This window comes from Pseudonaja textilis, chromosome 2 (genome assembly GCF_049901715.1).
Source record: "Pseudonaja textilis isolate UNSWEBS1 chromosome 2, rPseTex1.2, whole genome shotgun sequence".
Classification (NCBI taxonomy): Eukaryota; Metazoa; Chordata; class Lepidosauria; order Squamata; family Elapidae; genus Pseudonaja; species Pseudonaja textilis.
This window is the reverse complement of record NC_141991.1, coordinates 113,196,187-113,213,720: the sequence shown is the minus strand read 5'-3', so window position 1 is coordinate 113,213,720 and position 17,534 is coordinate 113,196,187. Positions and strand designations below refer to the sequence as shown.

At 42.2% G+C, this 17,534-nt stretch overlaps 1 protein-coding gene across 10 annotated transcripts in view; it reads left to right on the top strand.

Moving 5' to 3' along the window:
• SLC38A10 (solute carrier family 38 member 10) overlaps nt 1–17,534 on the top strand; it is an 80,085-nt gene that overhangs the window by 58,877 nt on the left and 3,674 nt on the right. For all 10 annotated transcript variants that reach the window (XM_087924976.1, XM_087924983.1, XM_087924981.1 and 7 more), the window contains 4 exons: nt 12,454–12,621; nt 12,832–13,125; nt 14,193–14,294; nt 17,103–17,279. In XM_087924976.1, coding sequence (XP_087781102.1) covers nt 12,454–12,621; nt 12,832–13,125; nt 14,193–14,294; nt 17,103–17,279 — 741 coding nt within the window. The remainder of the gene's footprint in view (nt 1–12,453; nt 12,622–12,831; nt 13,126–14,192; nt 14,295–17,102; nt 17,280–17,534) is intronic.

The following is a 17,534-nucleotide window of genomic DNA, read 5'->3' as shown; positions in this document are numbered from 1 at the left end:
ACCATGTTTGTCAGCTCTGCAAACAGCAGGGTAGTGATCAATCTGTCATTGCTGTTCCCAGAAGGCCTTTTCTTTTTTTCTTTTTCCTTTTTTCTCCTATTTTCACTTTTTTCTTTTCTTTTACTTTTTATATTTTACTTACGTAGTATTAGGCTTTTATCTTTGTAGTTGTGAACTTTAATAATTTTACTGTAAAAAAAAAAAAGATTCAGCCTATTTAAATAAACAAGTATACAAATCCCTCCACAAACATATGTATAGTAATTTTCAATATTTTGGTCAAAACTGGCATATAATGTATCAAATCCAGCATCTGGCTTATACACCCGACAGTTTGATGTTTTCAGGTTGATAAAAGAATATAGGATGCACATTGTCGATAATGTGCAAGCAAAGTGTGCAAATAAATAATTATTCTAGATCATGTGCTATTTATGGTGTAGACTCAGGTCTGAACTTTTTATCCTTTTTTTTTTAATTAAGGAAGCTTGCTGTGTTGGAAAACAGCCAATCATTGTTTTTCCTTCAGAGGAGGAACTATGTAATTGTTCTGCTGCCACTTTTATACACTGATATGCATTTTAGTCCCAAAAGCTTGTTGATCAGCCGTATTTCTGGGCCATCATCAGCTAACTGTTAAAACAAGCATTTGTCAGTTTTGAAAACGAACAGTCCAGTAAAACTGAAAAAAAAAACATATTTGAAAAACTCTGGCATTACTAATGCCATGCATACATATTTATCAGGCTAAGGAAAACAAAGGAGCTCACATGAGTCAGTGTAGATTTTGTACTATTTAATTGATAATTTAGGCTCACGGATAAATTCATTCAGTTGTTTAGATTAGCACGGTGAATCAGAGCTTGGTGAAAAATACTCAAGTGGGTTAGACATAGGCTACAAATTAAGAAACAAGATGCCTTTGAGCACATGCTCAGTTTTAGGCAGTTTGTGATCTAGAAAAAACAAACTTCAAAGTTCTTTCCTCTCCTGTTTCCCCCCCCAAACATTCTTTCATGAAGTTGAAATTACAAGAAGGAGACACTGCATTAATGGACAAAGTGGCCATACAAAAAGCATTCCATCCTGATTATGCCAGCTTTTATAAAGGGAGTGACAAAATTTCCTAAGGATTACAGAGAGACGGTTTATGAACGGAAAAGGAGATTCTCCATATTTTCCTTTTCTATATTATTCCATATAATTCTTTCCTCTCCTGGTTTTCTCTCCCAAACATTCTCTTTCGGTTGTGTAATTTTAAGTGGAAAATATTTTTGAACTGTTCCTATTCTTAGTTGTTTGAGTATTGGGAACCTTTCCCAATCTACTGCAAATCATCTGGAGATCTCTAAATGTTAGTTTTCCAAATGCTAGTCTGAAAAAAAGAACCAGTGAAACAGAATAGGATTATTATTGCATTTTTTTTCTTTTTCTAGCTTTTCTGGAATTCTATTTAAGTAGGTCTTAGAGTGATTCATGATGATGTCAGTGCTTAGCAGAATGAAGTGCTGTAACAGGTGAGAAATAGCCAAACATGTGCCCCTCTGTACTGTTACTGAGGCAATCTGACAGTTGCAGAACGTAACATTTAAGGGATCTTTGGTGAAACTTGGATATCATAAGAGACACAGGAGGAGAGAACATTGGTTTAAGTCCAGAATAGTTCAGAGAACTGCAGAGCATTGTTTTAATGTATTTTGGCAATATGTCCCTATTAGAAGGTAAGATATATTAACCATATTCCAAAGCAGAGGTTTTGAGGCATTCAAGACATGGAAGAAGTTTTTCAGATTGGAAAGATGGCAGCCTTTTGAAAGTGGGGTCAATGGGCCATATCCTAGCCATGCATAAGAAAACCCAATCCATTGAAGCCCTCAGCTAGGTATGAACAAAAAATGTCCCCAAAGGCTGCAAGCAAAGCAGTGAAATCCATTCTTGAGGCACTCTAGAAAGGGCGTCATCCCACAGTGTTAGAAGATCTCCTTGCTGAGGTGTCAGAGCCTGCCATCTTTCTTTCACACCTTATAAGGTGATCTTTTAAGGGATGCTTCTGTGCTAATGCACCATCTCCCCCCTCCCTGTTGGGAATAATTTTGCAAAAAGAACCTGCTTCCCAGGGAGCTGCATGCTATCATTCAGCCCCACGTATGGGGCTTCTGAGTTACTTGGCTGTCACCAGTACCCCCTCTTTCAGCCCACATCTGTTTCTCATTTCTTGCACGAGCCTCTTGCGGAAACACATGGCTTTCCTCTTCATCAGGCAGCGTGCAGAGGGACTCTTTTCCCAGCTTGTTTCTGAATTTGTCCCAGTGCAACCCACCAGCAACTTTAATTCAGGTTTGGCTTGTTAAGACTGTCTTCATCGCTCCACTGTGCATTTCGGATTCCTGCCTTTACCCTACACCTCTTGCCCATCAGTAGATTCTAGGGGTTGTTGTTGTTTTTTAGAACAATTGCTTTTGAGGATATAGAGCCCTGAATTGTACAGACTTTCATTAAACTCTGCCCCATGGGTTTGGAGATTATGGATATTAGAATGCTGCCCTTTTATGTGAACACATATTGACCAGGAAATTTTGAATCATGCTTTTATTAACGACTCCCAAGTGCCCATTACACCCCCAGCCCCCATCCGTATCGATAGGTGTTTACTGTCAGCCACTGCTTGTGAAGGTATAAAAACCCCTCCCAGAGCAAGGTTGCTATTACAGGGCATGCGGATGTTAAGAGGTTGCTAAGCTGCCTTTGAAAGCACATGAAGGCAATTATCCATTAAAAAAAAAAATCTAATTAAGCAATTTATTTTTTGCTTTGGAAAGATACCACCCCCTCCCCGCAGAGGGTCTCCCTGGGTGAATTATGCTTTTTAAAAAAAAAAAAATTTTTTTTGCAGCTCCCTGCTTTAAAATCATTGCTCAGAGCCTTCTTTCCGTTCCATTCCTCAGTGGTTTTTCCACATCAAAGTTCTGATTCGCTGTTTCTCTACCTTCTTCCCAGCGAGTCCAGAAATGAAAACAATTTGGTCTCCATGATTCACCGTTGCCAATTTTTTTTAAAAAAAAAATCTATCCATTCGGATTTACCATTTTTTGCCTCTGATGAGATGTGGCTGCGTCTCAGTATCTGGTGTGCGCTGTCAGTCTGTTCCACTTACGGTCATCACGTGCAAAAGCCCACCGTTCTGACATCTGTGTTACAGGCAAGGGATTTGGGGAGGGGGGGGGAAGCGTAGGGAGGCCATGCGAGCTTCAAAGGTTACACCTGTAATAGGCGTTTTGGATGCACTTACTTTGTCATTCCTGTCTCGCTCTGCCTTCTCCTCCTCTCCCCCACCCCTAGCTTGTTGGCTATGCAGAGAAGAAGCTGGAGCGCCGTGTGAAATGGATTACCCCCCATTCCACTCCCTTAGCTTCTAATAACTGCTGGAACAGCTTGGCTTGTTGGAGCACTCCCTGGTGCTTTGGGAGAACAATCTTTTAATAGCTCCTATGACACAGAAAAAGGAGCTATTGCCCTGCTGTCATTTTTTGTTCAGTTTTACAGTCTGTATGTCAGGAGGAAACGGTGAACTAGTTTCCCCCTATGCCATTCAGTCACCTTGTAAAAGTGTTAATAGTTACCATTTACAGATGTTCTTGGTGGAAGTATGTTCTCTCTCTCTCTCTCCCTTCCTCTCTCTCTTTCTCCCTCCCTCTCTCTCTTTTTCTCTCTTTTTGGGCAAGCCTTTGCAGATATCCACAGCCCCCTTTTCTGTTGTCTGTTCTTGGGCTTGAGCCCAGACTATATATCTGCACAGAATCAAGGAGTTGGGTCAACTAAATGTCCTATGTGATGACTTTTCTGCATACATTAGGGAAGGACTGGGAACATTCCCCACCCCACCCCCCTTTTTTTTAAATGCCTGCCAAGTGACTACAGTTGAGATAGGAGCTGAGCAGCAGCCTCCTCCCTGTACTTGTTCCCATTTGAAATGACAGAAGTAACAGATGATGTGGTACCTATGGATTTTCTTAGTTCTTATGGATTTCTCTTGTCGGTGGTGAGAGATTTGTGTTGGTGATCATGTCAAGACCATCTTTTTTAGATACTGTGAGATATATTAGTTCAGAAGCCTGGGGTAACATCAGATGAATTAATTCCTTCTCTCTACCAATAATTACGCCATTATCTTCATGTCCTTAGCTATAACTCTGTATTTATTGTCTAACAGCACAAGTGATTACCAGTTGGCATTGTGCATGCTGCTGAAATTTTGCTTTAATTGTTTCTTTACTAAATGTCAACAGCCTCATATTTGTCCATCACCACAAGGAAAGATTTTGCTACCTTAAAATAATCCATTTTTAAAAAAAACTTTGGATTTTCTTCCTTCATGATCTCCAGAAGCATGGAAAAAGTAATGAAACAGGATGTACAATAGGTTAGCCTAGAACAGGGGTGTCAAATTCTCTTTCATTGAGGGCCGCATCAGGGTTGTGTTTCACCTCAGGGGCCAGGATGGGTGTGGCCAGTTGGATGTCACTCATGTCGGGGCGCCTGTGGCAGCCCAAGTGCTCTGCCAGTGAAAATGGATCTCTGTTTTCTCTGGCAGAGGGCTGCAGGAGGCCGTTGCTGCCGAAAATGGGGCCTGGGAGGACCACACGCAGCCGTTGAGCTACATTTTCACTGGCAGAGGCATCACGGGCCAGTCCTTGGCTGTTTCCAGGGTGGCTCCGCGGGCCAGATCTAAGCACCCTACGGGCCATATCCGGTCCCCAGGCCTTGCGTTTGACACCCCTGGCCTAGAACAATGTTTCCCAACTTGATGCCATCCAGATACATTAAGTTACATATCCTATAATTGATATTGAGCTTTCCTTAATTTATTGTATTCCTCATGAATTGGAAGATAATGACAGTACAGGTAAAGAGTGTAACAAATTTAGAAGACACCAGCTTGGGGAAAGCTGAAGGGAATGTATGTCTTCAATTTTAGCTCTAAAAATTACCACCATACCAAGAGTGGCAACAGATTACAAAATATATGTGCGTGCACATGCACACTCAAAACAAACTATAAACTTCATTGGTGTTTTCCGCAGCATCTTTTCTCAATAGAAAAGCATTAAAAATGATATTATATCTTTCCCTTTGCTTGTTAAAAATAAGCATAAATATATTTTCTAATTAACAATTGCTATGTATCCCCTCTCACTTTCCACCCCCTCAAAGTTTGAAAAGAGTAAAAGCTTCTTAATTTGTTTTTCTCCTTTCATATAAACCTGGGCATGGATAATGTCAGAGAAAAGACAATGTCGGTCAATATAGTGAGATAAGTGCTTTCATCTGTGCCGTATAAGCTGTAGTTTTGCTTCATTCATTCATTCAATTTATAAAGGCGCCTCTCTCAGTCAATGATTCTTGGTGGCTTACAGTTCAAAAATATATTACAATTAAAAACACTAAAAACACTTCAAAACAGTAAAAACATGCTTTGTAAGGGACAGATTGTGAGAAAGAAAGCGGGCCTGTAGTTTTTCTTATTCCGCATCTTACCTTATCCTTAACATCTTTTCCAGAAGAAATGATAAACCGCTGCTTGTACTGGCCAGCCTAATTTCCCTTGCTTTATGACAAAAGATAATTCCTAGGCCCAACACAGTTGGCTTGTGTTTTGCTTAACTGTTTGTTTAAATTATGCATTTGGTGAAAAGCCTTTCAACTCAGTGTTCCATTTGTATTCTCCAGTTTACAGGTAGTCCTCAACTTACGACCATGTGTTTAGAGACCATTCGAAGTTACAATGGCACTGAAAAAAGTGACTTATGACCATTTTTCACACTTACGACCGTTGCAATATCCCCACGGTCACGTGATCAGAATCCGCCCGCTTGGCAACTGGCATGTATTTATGATGGTGGCAGTGCCCTGGAGTCATGTGATCACCTTTTTCAACCTTCTGATATGCAAAGTCCACGGGGAAGCCAGAATCACTTCACCACTGTGTTAGTAACTTAACAATGGCAGTGATTCATTTAACAATTGTGTCGAGTAAGGTCATAGAATGGGGCAAAACTCACTAAACAACTGCCTTCCTTAGCAAAGGAAATGTTCGGCTCAATTGTGGTCATAAGATGAGGGCTACTTGTATTGAAGAACACGAAGGGGTTCGTCTTTGCACTTTGTTTGGATTATGCTGGGATAAACTGCAAGGAGCACAAAGCAAAGCGGTGATATTTTTTCTCACAGGGAGCTCTTTAGGTGAGGATATTTCAAAATGAAATCAGCTGCCATTGTGGCTTTACAGGCCGCAAAGCACATCCGATGTTTTTTTTTTTTCTTCCTCTCCTGCAGATCTGAATAGATTGTAATGCACTGGGCCAGGTAGCGCAGTCCACATCTTCCCGGGAGCAGAGATGCTCCCCTTGTCAAATTCTTGGAGAGAGGATTGGAAAAGCTTTTAGGGTTGCTCGCTCACGATGAGATTTTATTGCAGCCCAGAGGGACGGGGCTGTTGGGCCATTAAAATAAAAGTGGATGCTTCAAAAAAAAAAAAAAAAAAAGACCCCATGGGGGTCTTCCCTCACCCTGCCGTAATGCAGTCAGAGGAGTGTAGCTTGGGTTGGCTCGGTGTGTGAGCTATCATTCAGCCACCGGTCCTTGGGTGCACTCCCAACATTTGGGGTTTTTCATCTCTTCCCCTCCCCCTCCTCCTCCCTCTTTTTCTGCCTAACTCTTCCTGAGCCCCAAGATCTTTTTTTTTCCCCCTGCTGTTTTTGTAAGCTAAGAAGCTTTTACAGCCTCTTCGCCTTTTTTCCTGTCAAGCCCAACACCCCTCATAAAACATTAAGAGGCACAACATTACTGTAACATTATCCAAAGGGACCACAAGGGCGACTCTACAGTTTCAGTGATTATTACACATCCTGGGCAAAATGTTTCTCTCCAAACCACATATAACCCCTTATAGATTTCCGAGCAGCATGAGAGGCCGTTAATTCACGCCCTGATGATGAACTTAATTTTGCTTCCTGCTGAGAAAATGACGGCTTTGAGGCAACTTTGTCTTATTACAGAGTGGAGACTTTTTTTTTTTTAATCTCTTTTTTCCCTCTTTTGTTTTGTTCTGAGTGCCTGCGCTGCATACATTTGTGTGTGTGTCTGTGTGTGTGTTGTATATGCAAAGCCAGAGGTTTAGATACAAGCTTACTAGTTATGTTCCACACAGTTGAACACAACTGGAGCATTAATAAATTAATGCCAAAAGCCCTCCACCTTATCAAAGGGGAATAGAAAGCTGAAATAAACAAGGAAGGTGCTGTATCTATTCTGCTTTTCCCAGCGTAGCCGCCATTTAGCCAAATGACCTGAACAAAATCAGCTTGTGATAAACCGACATTCTAGGCTAGGTGAAAGGATCACAGTCTAGGTGATAAAAGTTAAATTCCTGGTAGAAGCTGCCAGGGTTATTTCAGAAGCCGCTGAAATGAAGATTAATCCAGGGCTTGCCACTAAGCCCTGAATTTAAAAGGGGAAACATACATGTAACGTGTGTTCCCTTTTAAATCTGCAACTCGCTGACTGTGCCTGAAAGCTGGTCCAGGTCATTTGGCTGCACAACAGTCATGCTGTGAAAAACAGGAAAGATAGTGTCCATTCCCTGTTTCTTTCAGCTTTCTATTCCCCTCTGATAAGGTGGGAGTCTCTGGCATTAATTCGTTCAATGCTTCAACCATGGGTTTTTCCAGTGTGGAATGCAACTAGCAAGCGTGTATCTAAACTTCTGGCTTTGCAGCTATATTTTTCCCCCTGAGTTATTGGTAATCAGGGTTTTGGGGAGAGATAATGTCCTTGTAAATCTGCACAACTACAAATTTTGACACGTATTACATGGAATCCACTATTTTTGTTTAAAGTAAGTTTCTTTAGACATAGTGGGGGTGAAGAAAACTTGGAGGTTTGCATACGATGCATTTTAATGGTTCAAAACTGCTTCACTCTGTTTTTTTTTCCTATGTGGCCCGTTGAAGGAAAAGCATATGCCCCTGTGATTGAAAATTGCATGCTATGTAGATCTGAATTACGAAACAAAAGTGTTTCCTACAGCATCCAAGTGTACATATATGGTTTGAAAAGTAGGGTTTTCAAGGAAGGGTTTCAATTGGCCATTCATAAGGGCCATGCTAGCTTGATTTTCTGGGAACTGTAAACCCAGTGGTATGCTGGAGCCAGCTCATACAGGCTTGCAAGAGTTGATTGTTAAATTTTCTGGGATTCTGTGAGCCACTTGAGAGCAGAGCTGAGTCACAATGGAGCATGCTGATTGGCTGTTCAGTGGCTAATAGCTCAAACACTGTGGCAGCAATGGATCTGGAGAGCCAGTTGCTAAACATTTACCAGCACACCACTTATCTAGACCCAATGTATATTTGGAAAGTACCAATTTGGGGAAGATTGGTGTGTGTGGTTTCTTCCCCCCTCCCAATCTTATGTGTAGTTTAGCCTTCTTCCTCTGGGTTGGACTTCTTAGGTCAGAGAGCAACTTTTCAATCTTATGCGAAGCAGTGCCAGTCTTATTGCCCATTAATATTTGTCCCAATCCTTTTTTCTTTTCTTTTTTTCTATTTCCCAAGTCCAGATGTGGGCAACTTTTTAAGCTGGGTACCGCCATTGGGGCATACAGTGATTGTGTCAGCTTTGGAAGCCATATTCCACCCTGCCACATACCATGAAAAAGTGGGAGGGAAGTGATTTTAATTAAGTAGCTCTAGACAAAATAAAATTCTTTAGTTAGTTCAAGGTCATTAGTATGGCGCAGGATGAAATAAGAATCTTACTTTTGGACAGATTTGTAGTTTGGGAATGTGTGGAAAGCCCGAAAACTTTTAGATTCGGGATTCCACAGATGTACCAGGTGCTATTCTAATAAAGGTACTTTTGAGATATGTTTGTCTCGGAGTTACTGATTGGAATGGAGGTTTGCTGGAATGCTGACAGATTGCCTCACCAAAGCAAATGAAATTTGAGGGTGTTTTTATTTTCTTTTTAGGGTTTGGGAAGGCTTATGGAAATAAGCGTGACAGGTATTCCCGGTGACTTAACGTGTTTGCTCTATGCAGCAAATTGTAAAAGAGATAGACATGCCCTGTTGAAAATTATCATTTTGTAGCTGATGTTGCTGAGTTCTGGGAACTGCAAAAATATTCCATAAGTGGCCCAAGGACTGTAGGGTGCCCACTCCTGCATGGTCCCTAAACGGTGTAGACAGAACTCAGCAGCTTGTCTAGCAAGGATAATGGAAATACAGTGATTTCATACTTAAAACAAAATGTATTATATCCTCATGTTGTCACATAAGAGCTCCCAGGTTTAAAGACATTAAGTAGAGCTCTATAGGATTCTGTCCATATTTTCTCTGAAGAATCTCATTTATGAATTTACATACATGAATTGAGAAAAAAAATAGTTGTTTTCAGAATAAAAGCAATCCAAATGGGCTGAACAGGGACAGCCAAAGGGCCAGATGTGTCCAGGGGCCGTAAAATGCCCACTTTTAGCCTTGATTATAAAGGTAAAGGTCATCTCTGTCCAGTCATGTCTAGGGAGCGGTGCTGATCTCCATTTCTTAGCCGAGGGAGCTAGTGTTGTTCAAAGATATTTTCCATAATCATATGGCCAGCATGACTATATGCCGAGGCGTATGCAACACTGTTACCTTCCCACCAAAGTGGTATCCATTTATCTACCATACTTGCATTTGTATGCTTTCGAACCACTACGTTGGCAAGAGTTGGGGCAAATAGTGGAGCTCGCCCTGTCGTGCAATTATCAGCTTTCCAGCAGACAAGCTCAGCATTTTTAACCACTGAGCCATCGCGCACCCTTCAATCTACATTACATGCCATTGAAATCACAACATTCACAACATATTCTAGGACCCAGGGACAGCCAGTCACACTAATTTCAGCAGAAGAGTTTGGGGAATTTTTTTTTTTTTTTGCAATTGTTGTTGCAATTGTTGTAGCTACAGACTTTGTTTTGTATTTGCTTCCTCTTGTATTTCTAGAAATACTGGTTATCTTTCTTATATTACAGCTGCCAGACATTCATATTGTCCAAATATAGTTACTTGAAAGTCAGTCAATTTCTATTAACTTGCAAGTATGAAAAAAGTATCTGAAGTAGTTCTAACTGTGCCCTGCTAATTTGCCAGATTCCAAAGGACGGTGAGTTCTAGTTTCGTTGTGGTCCCTGACAATGTTTTTTCAAAAAGTTTTAGTAACCCAAAGGTTGCTAATCATATGTATTCTAGATAATGTTTTCTTCTACCCATCCTCTTTCCCCGATAGGTTCCTTGGAACAAAAAAAAATGGGGCTATAGTTTGAGATTGCTCATTCATTTGCTCCTCGTTGCCTATTGGTCTCCAGCTAATCTGAGCTTCTGATGACTAAACCAGCTTTCCCTAATCTGGGCTCCCTCCAGATATGTGGATTTCAAAATTTTGCCGTCAGGGAAGCCATTGTTGAAAATTCTGGGAGTTGAAACCCAGAGACATAGCAAGAGCCCAGGTTAGAGAAGGCTGGGCTCCCCTCTTCCCAAAAATGGAGCAACTGTGTTCTTTTAGACTAAGTGGTGAACAAGAGCGAGGAGTGAGGAGGATGCAGCTTGAATGGAGCACATCGTTCCCGGGGGCTCTCTGGAACACGGAGCCAGCTTGGCTTGGAAGTAGGACGTTGGCTGTAATTCTTCAGGCTGCTTTGCTTTCCCTTCCATTCGGTCTCCCTGACAATGCTGAGGCAGCTGCGTGAAGCCAAGCCCTCCTGCCTTCTCCCCCTCTCTGCTCTGTTCCTGGCACCCATGGGCTACCTTGTGTACCTGCTGAAGTTCATCTGCCCCACTTGGAAGGTGTGTGGGTGGAGGCAAAGTTAATGTTCACAAGGAGCCAGAAATGAAAATGGGACAGGGTGGAGAAGGGTGTTCACGTAAGTGTGAGAATGACTATTTCAGACTTCAACTCTGCAGGAAATGCTTGGCGTGACTTCAGCTGCCAGAAGTGAGGGAACAGTCTGAACCGCACTGCTTTTTTTTTTTTTTTTGGATAAAGCTAACTCTTCAGGCTCTTTTGCAATGTATAGGCCCCTGATAATGGAAGATTTAGTCTTTGTGTTCTCCTTTATTCACTCTTTTTAAACAAAATGACTTTCAAGGTGAACCTCTACGGCTATGCTTGGATGGGGGAGAGGTTGGGCGTATTCTTAACCGTTTAGTCAGTAAAGCAGCTGGAGACGAGAAGGCTCTGCCCCATCCACCTGGAGAATTTCAAAGCCCAGGAGTAGGACTGCCACTCTTCCTGCTTGCTTCAGGCTGCTTTCCTGCAGAGAGCAGCGTCAGGGTTTTAAACTGGAGGCATAATTGGGAAAGCCTGAAGCCTCTTCTGTGACGCCCTGCCTCCTGTTAATTCTGGATTTAGCAGAGAGCTCTCCCTGTATCTGCAAGCAGGGAGAGAGGCTGGCAATTCCTACAGCAGGAGGCCCGAATAAACAGGTCCCAGACAGCCTTCAGCTGCTCCTTTCTTCACTCTGCCTTTCTTCCTTGGTTTTCTCCCTTCTGGGAATTTCTCTTTGCTCTCTGTCTCTTTCGCGTCTGTTGTAAACCAACTCCTCAGTACGTTTCTTTTAGGTTGGCTAATTCCAGCAGGTAACTTCCCTTGGCCATGCCTAACATCTTCACACTGCTTGTCATGCATAGCATGTAAACACGAGGAAGAGCAATGCTGCCATCTAGTGTCCACTCATCCCAAACTGCAGCGTTTTGTTTGTTCTAACAACCCAGCACAATTATTTGTGCGTGCATACATGGGTGTGTATCAGGGTTGAAATTCAACCACCTCGGCCCACCTCAGGAGAGGTGGTAGGGACGATTTGAATCGGTGAAAAATATCACCCCAATCGCCCCTGGTTGCTATTACTATTATACCAAGCCACGCCCACAGAGGCGGTAGGGAAAAATTTTGAATTTCACCCCTGGGTGAAATTCAAAATTTTTCCCTACACGCACACATACAGAGAGAAGTTACTTTTCCTAACTTCTCTCTCTTCTACTATAAAATGGAATGAGGTGTGTGTTTGAGACAGAGAGGATTGGATTAGTGTCGCTTCTTACAAGAATCTTGCACTCACACCTGCTCACTCTTGCAAGAATCTCTTGCACTCACACTCATATTTCGCCTTTTCCTTGTGGAGGAAAATGGCAGCATGGTGGTGTTATAGATGGGGAAGATGGCACTGGGTAAAAGGGAAGGTTGCTTCTTCCCAAGCATAACTGATACCATCAAAAACTAACCATCTGTTTTCCATGACAGCTACACTTTATTAAAAACCTTAAACAGCAGGAGATATAGCCACAAGAGAGAATGGGGAGCAGACGAGGAGGGGAAGTCTGTTCCCTTAATCATTTCTAACCCTGCTTTTCAGATCAAGACCCTGCAGTTGAAGAAGTGGCTGATAACCGTGACAGGCCCAAATTGGCAAATGAGAAAGAAGAGGTGGAACAGCCACAGATCAAAGTGCCCATGGATATGCCTAAGAGAGAAGACAAGGAGAAGCCAAAGGAGGAGGTACAACTGGACCGGCCTGATCAAGGTAGCGTAGCATTGGAACTGGAAAGAGGCTAGGAATATTGAAGTCAGAGAAGCAACAGATCCACAGCTTGTTCTAATTTTCAGTTCCCACTTAGTAGGTCAGAGAGCACTGTAGACACCACCGTATCAATATGCATGAATTGTACTTCACCAAACGTGTTTGCTTTCTATGCCATTCTTGATTGAGAATCTCTTGTTTCTTTTCATATAGGCATTGCACAACCTGTGGGAGAAGCCCATCGCCATGAGCCACCTGTACCCCGCGATGGGGTAGCAGTGGACGAGGGTCAGGACCGGGAGGAATCTGAACAGAACCGGCCACCGGAAGACAAGGATGTCCTGGTGGAGAACAATGCTGTGGTGGAGAAGGAAGAACATAAAATAGTTCCTAAACAAGCCGATGAAGAGAATGGACAGAAAAAGCTGGAAGACCAGCCCGTAAAAGACCCCAAGCCAGCGCCAGAGGGGGCTGCACACAAGGACGATCAGTCTCCTCACAGAGATGGTGAGCTAGAAAAGCAGAATAAGGAGAGAGACCAAGGCCGTGGGTGGGAAGAAGGGTGCCAATTGGCAAGTAGTCGAACGGGGCAAAGAAAGTAAAATCCACGGAGAAGGAAAATGAAGCACATGTACTTTTCTCTCCTTCTTTTGGTTCCAGGGAAGTTTCATGTATCACTTGGTCTTCTGAGATTTTGCATTTATACGCTTGACAGGAAATTATTGCAGAAATTGATTTGTGCCATAAAACACCTGGAAGAACTGTAGAGACAACTAAAGCCACACCCAGCCTAAACTGCTAAAGTCTGAGCTGGGCTTTTCAGGAATTTTTCAAAATCTCTACTGAATGGACCTGCCTTGTTCACAGCTCTTTCTTTGCCACAAGGCTTCTATCTTTTTATTTACAATGTCCACCTTGTGCCAGTGTTTTCTCCCACATGGCCACACCCTAGCTTTCCCTGAAAGAAAGAAGTCTACTTCTGCAAATTAAAAAAAAAAGTGGAAATTTTTTTAATCCCAAGCAAAATAATTATGAATTGCTTCGTTTGCACTTTAAAAAAAAATACTTATGTGTAAGAGGAAATGTAAAATCTTATACTGATGAATTCCCAAGTTCCTACTTGCCCTGACCTAAAATCACAGTTTTACTTTGTGTGGGGGTACCACTGAAGAGCCGTTTCAGTCATTGCTTGGGGAAAGGGGTGCACTGAATTATTGGCCATGTTAGATCCTGTGCCTTGGCTCTTGTGCAGTTCTTCACTTCTTTGCTAAGCATCAGGTGCTACACCATTCTGGTCATTGGGGATTCAGAGCCAGATCTTGACAGGTGCCTCATTGCATAGGTGTCCCACTGCATAGCTCTCCAGGGCTGGGGCTTGCATTTTAATAGCCTTAGGCAGTTAGCAGTGGTTTCTTGCCAGCAGGCTATAATGCTGTTAAATATTTTTTATGACTTTTTCTTCGGCAATCAAGTTGGATGGAAGCTGCAAAGAGAATGGAGGGGGGCAGGGACAGAGAACATCTGTCATTTTCTTTGCTCCCTCCAGGAAATATCTGTCCATTTCTTCTTTTCAGATGATAAAAAAGAGGTAGTTTCTTCAGAGAAGTTTGGTCCAGCCCAAACAGAGCAGAGAGAGCTTCGTAATGCAGAAGAGAAGTCCGAGAACAAGCTTGAGGGTAAGCATTGTCTTTCTTCCACAGAGCAGATGTGTATACATATGCACGTGTGTGTGTGTGTGCGCGCGCGCACACGCACACACACACACACACTGAGGTTACCATCTGCTTCCTTGGCAGCCTTTGGTGTGTGGATGTTATGCTGTACATGCATAGGCCAAATTCTTTAATTGTACTGTGCGATCCTAAGATAAAGGCTGGACTGCAAGGCCAGGCAATCTTGTCTTCAGATAATCTCAGAACGTGTAATCTGAGGCGACAAGCACCGGAGCAATGCAATCCTGTCATTTTGGTGAAGGGCAGATGAGCAGGTCTCGTAGAGCCATTTGCTTGTAATGGAGCCACATTCCATTTAACACTACAGCTGTGAAGGAAGAGCCTTCTCAACCGGGATCCCCGTTTCCTAGGAAGAGATGTGATTGTATTGGGGGTGCATCTGAATAGGCAATATTTTAAAACAGAGCAGCCTCAACTCTCTTCTTTTTTTTTTTCTTCTTTCTTTTCCCACAACTCTTCAAAAGTCGACAGCGTTAGGAGAGCTGTTGGGCTCCAGAAACTCTTCCTTTTTCAGTCAAAATGCAGTGCCTGCCAGTCTGACAACTTAAAACATAACCTTAAAGCAGGCTCCTGTTATATGTCCTCAAATTCTTGTTTTATATATGACTGAAAAGGCCATAGCAGTAGATTTCCTAAAAATAGTTTGGGTCTTGCCAGTTCTCTTGTGTTTTGAACACCATACGTTTTGTTCAGAAATCCTCCAGGCATATGAAAATGATTTTGTCCCCTTGCCAGTCAAAATATTCTGATTTCCCTAGACTGTTTGCCAATGGGGTTAATGCTAAGACAAACTGATTATTACCTTACATCCCTTTTCTCTAATCTGTACCTCTACTGGCAATTAACTTTACATTAATTTCTTCCCCATTGTCTTGATAACATTTAATGTGTTTATAAGTTGCTAGCAAGAGATTGCCAGCTTGCTGATATATAACTGGTTGTTCCAAAATACGTTTGCTTGTTCTGGAAAAGCATAGTTCTTTCTGAACTGTGTTGTGGGGCCCGAAACTGTTCTGAACTAAGTAATGCCTATGATGTTCAATGGAGCACTTGTATTCTAAAATAAGCATTTCCTATTTAGTTCAGTGTAGGTAACAACCAGGACCCTTCCAGTGGGTTGTAAGAACTCTTGGATGCATTATGTTTTATGCATGGAGTCATGTATGCTAAGAATGAAATGGTTGTGAACTCTGAGGAGAAAAGAAAGATTGAAAAAGCAGCATATGTCCCTGTAGTAAAGAGAAAAAGCTGCATTTAAAAAATGTGAGAGCTTGATGAAAGCAAGGGGGCAGATTTCCCCCAAATTGATTTCCAGATATGCTGGAGTTGTAGTTCCCAGAATTCCTAGCCTTTTGTGTTTTTCCTTGCCTTCAAGATACCACCTATTTCCTGTTTCAGTGCAGTCTTTTCAGCAGTCCCAAGAAGGTTCCACACCTGTTTGCTCTCTGATTCAGGTGACTCAGGATACAGATGAACCCCCAAATGGCCTCAAGGAGTCTCAGAGTGCTAACAACCAACCCTCAAGAATACAAATCCTTCCATTCCCCACCAGTTAAAACCAAAGAAGCTTCTTGGATGAGAAGCAAAAAGTTTTCAAAGGGGAAAAAAACAAGAAAGTCCATTCTTCTTTTGGGTGGGGGGCACCACCTTTAGGACCCCCATGACCTGGATAATTGAATATCTCCATAGACATTTTGCCTTCAAGACAGTTTTGATTTGTGCCACACATGGAAAACTCCATGTAGTTTTCTTGGGAGGTGGGTTGCCTTAGTCTTCCTAAGGCTGTGAGAGAGGGACTGGCCCAAGGTCATCCAGCTGGTTTTGTGCCTAAGGCAGGATTCATACTCTTCTAGCTTCCAGGATGATTCTCCCCTTTCATCGTGGTTAGTGGGAATTCTGGGAGCTGCGGTCTTAACTCACAGAAGACACCAATTTGGAGGAAAGCTGCTATAGAAAACTGCTTAGGTTATTGATATATGTTCCCACTTGCTTCCTATGAAACAGCAGTGACCACGTTATGTAAGAATGTAAAATTGATCTAAATAATACCCAAGTGGAACAGGAAAGACTGTTTGGGAGGGCAGGATGGCTCCTTTTAAGTCTGTTTCTTTCCCTAAATTTGCTTACTTGTTTAATAAATCAGGACAGCTAGTGAAAAGTACAATTATAAAATAACAAAAAGAAGAAAATGATGCCCTACTGTAATAATGAAATATATGTAGGGATCCCCATGCCTCTATAGATGTGGGTGTCTGTGTAACCATATATGAATGTTTTACTTAAAGGCGTATTTCTTTCAGTTCTTTTGACTATGTGACTGTGAGAAACTGTTTATTTTTAAATTCCCACTTTGCCAGTTTTTACTTTGCATCATGCCAGGATGTGCAGTTTGCTGGGATTATTACTTGATTTCCCTTTGGGACAAGAGTTGCTTTTCTGCTTATTTGCACAGCATCTTGTTGATCTTCATGCTGTAAATTAAGAAAGTTTGCAAGACAATTCAGGAATGCCATAACAATAATTATCCTTTCCTGACAAAGCCTTTCTAGAAGGTGATTGGAAAATCAGGCTTCTTGAGGCCCAAGCTTAAGAATGAACGTGTTGCCTCTAGATTAAAGAAGCACAGAGTATATATGCAAATATGGCAGAGGCCATAATAGGCACAAGGGCCTTCCTGATTCTCTCCTTGGAGATGTTCAGTAGACCACATGCATGGATTCCTTCTAGCCTCAGTTTCTTCCTCCCCTCCAGGAGATGAGGAGAAGCAGCTAGACCATGCCGTCCTGTTGCAAGTGATAAAGGAACAGCAGGTTCAGCAAAAGCAACTCTTAGATCAGCAGGCAAAATTGTTAGCAGTGATTGAGGAGCAACACAAAGAGATCCACCAGCAAAGGCAAGAGGACGGAAGCGAGGAAAAGCCAAAGCAAGGTAATCCCCCCCACCCCACCCTAAAGAAGTATTTAGAAAATGGCTCGTGGGGCTGTTATAAAATCTGCTCCGGGAAATGTCCTTTCTCCAGTGTCCTCTCCAAGCAGTAGGTTAAAAGCGATCCTAATTCTGGAAGCTTAAGAAAGCAGCCTGCCTTCATGATCTGAACATGCTAGCATATATACATATTTGCTAGGAGTTGGGGAGTTAGTGAAGTAGACGGGAAATGATATTAGAGTTTGAAGAAATCTCCAT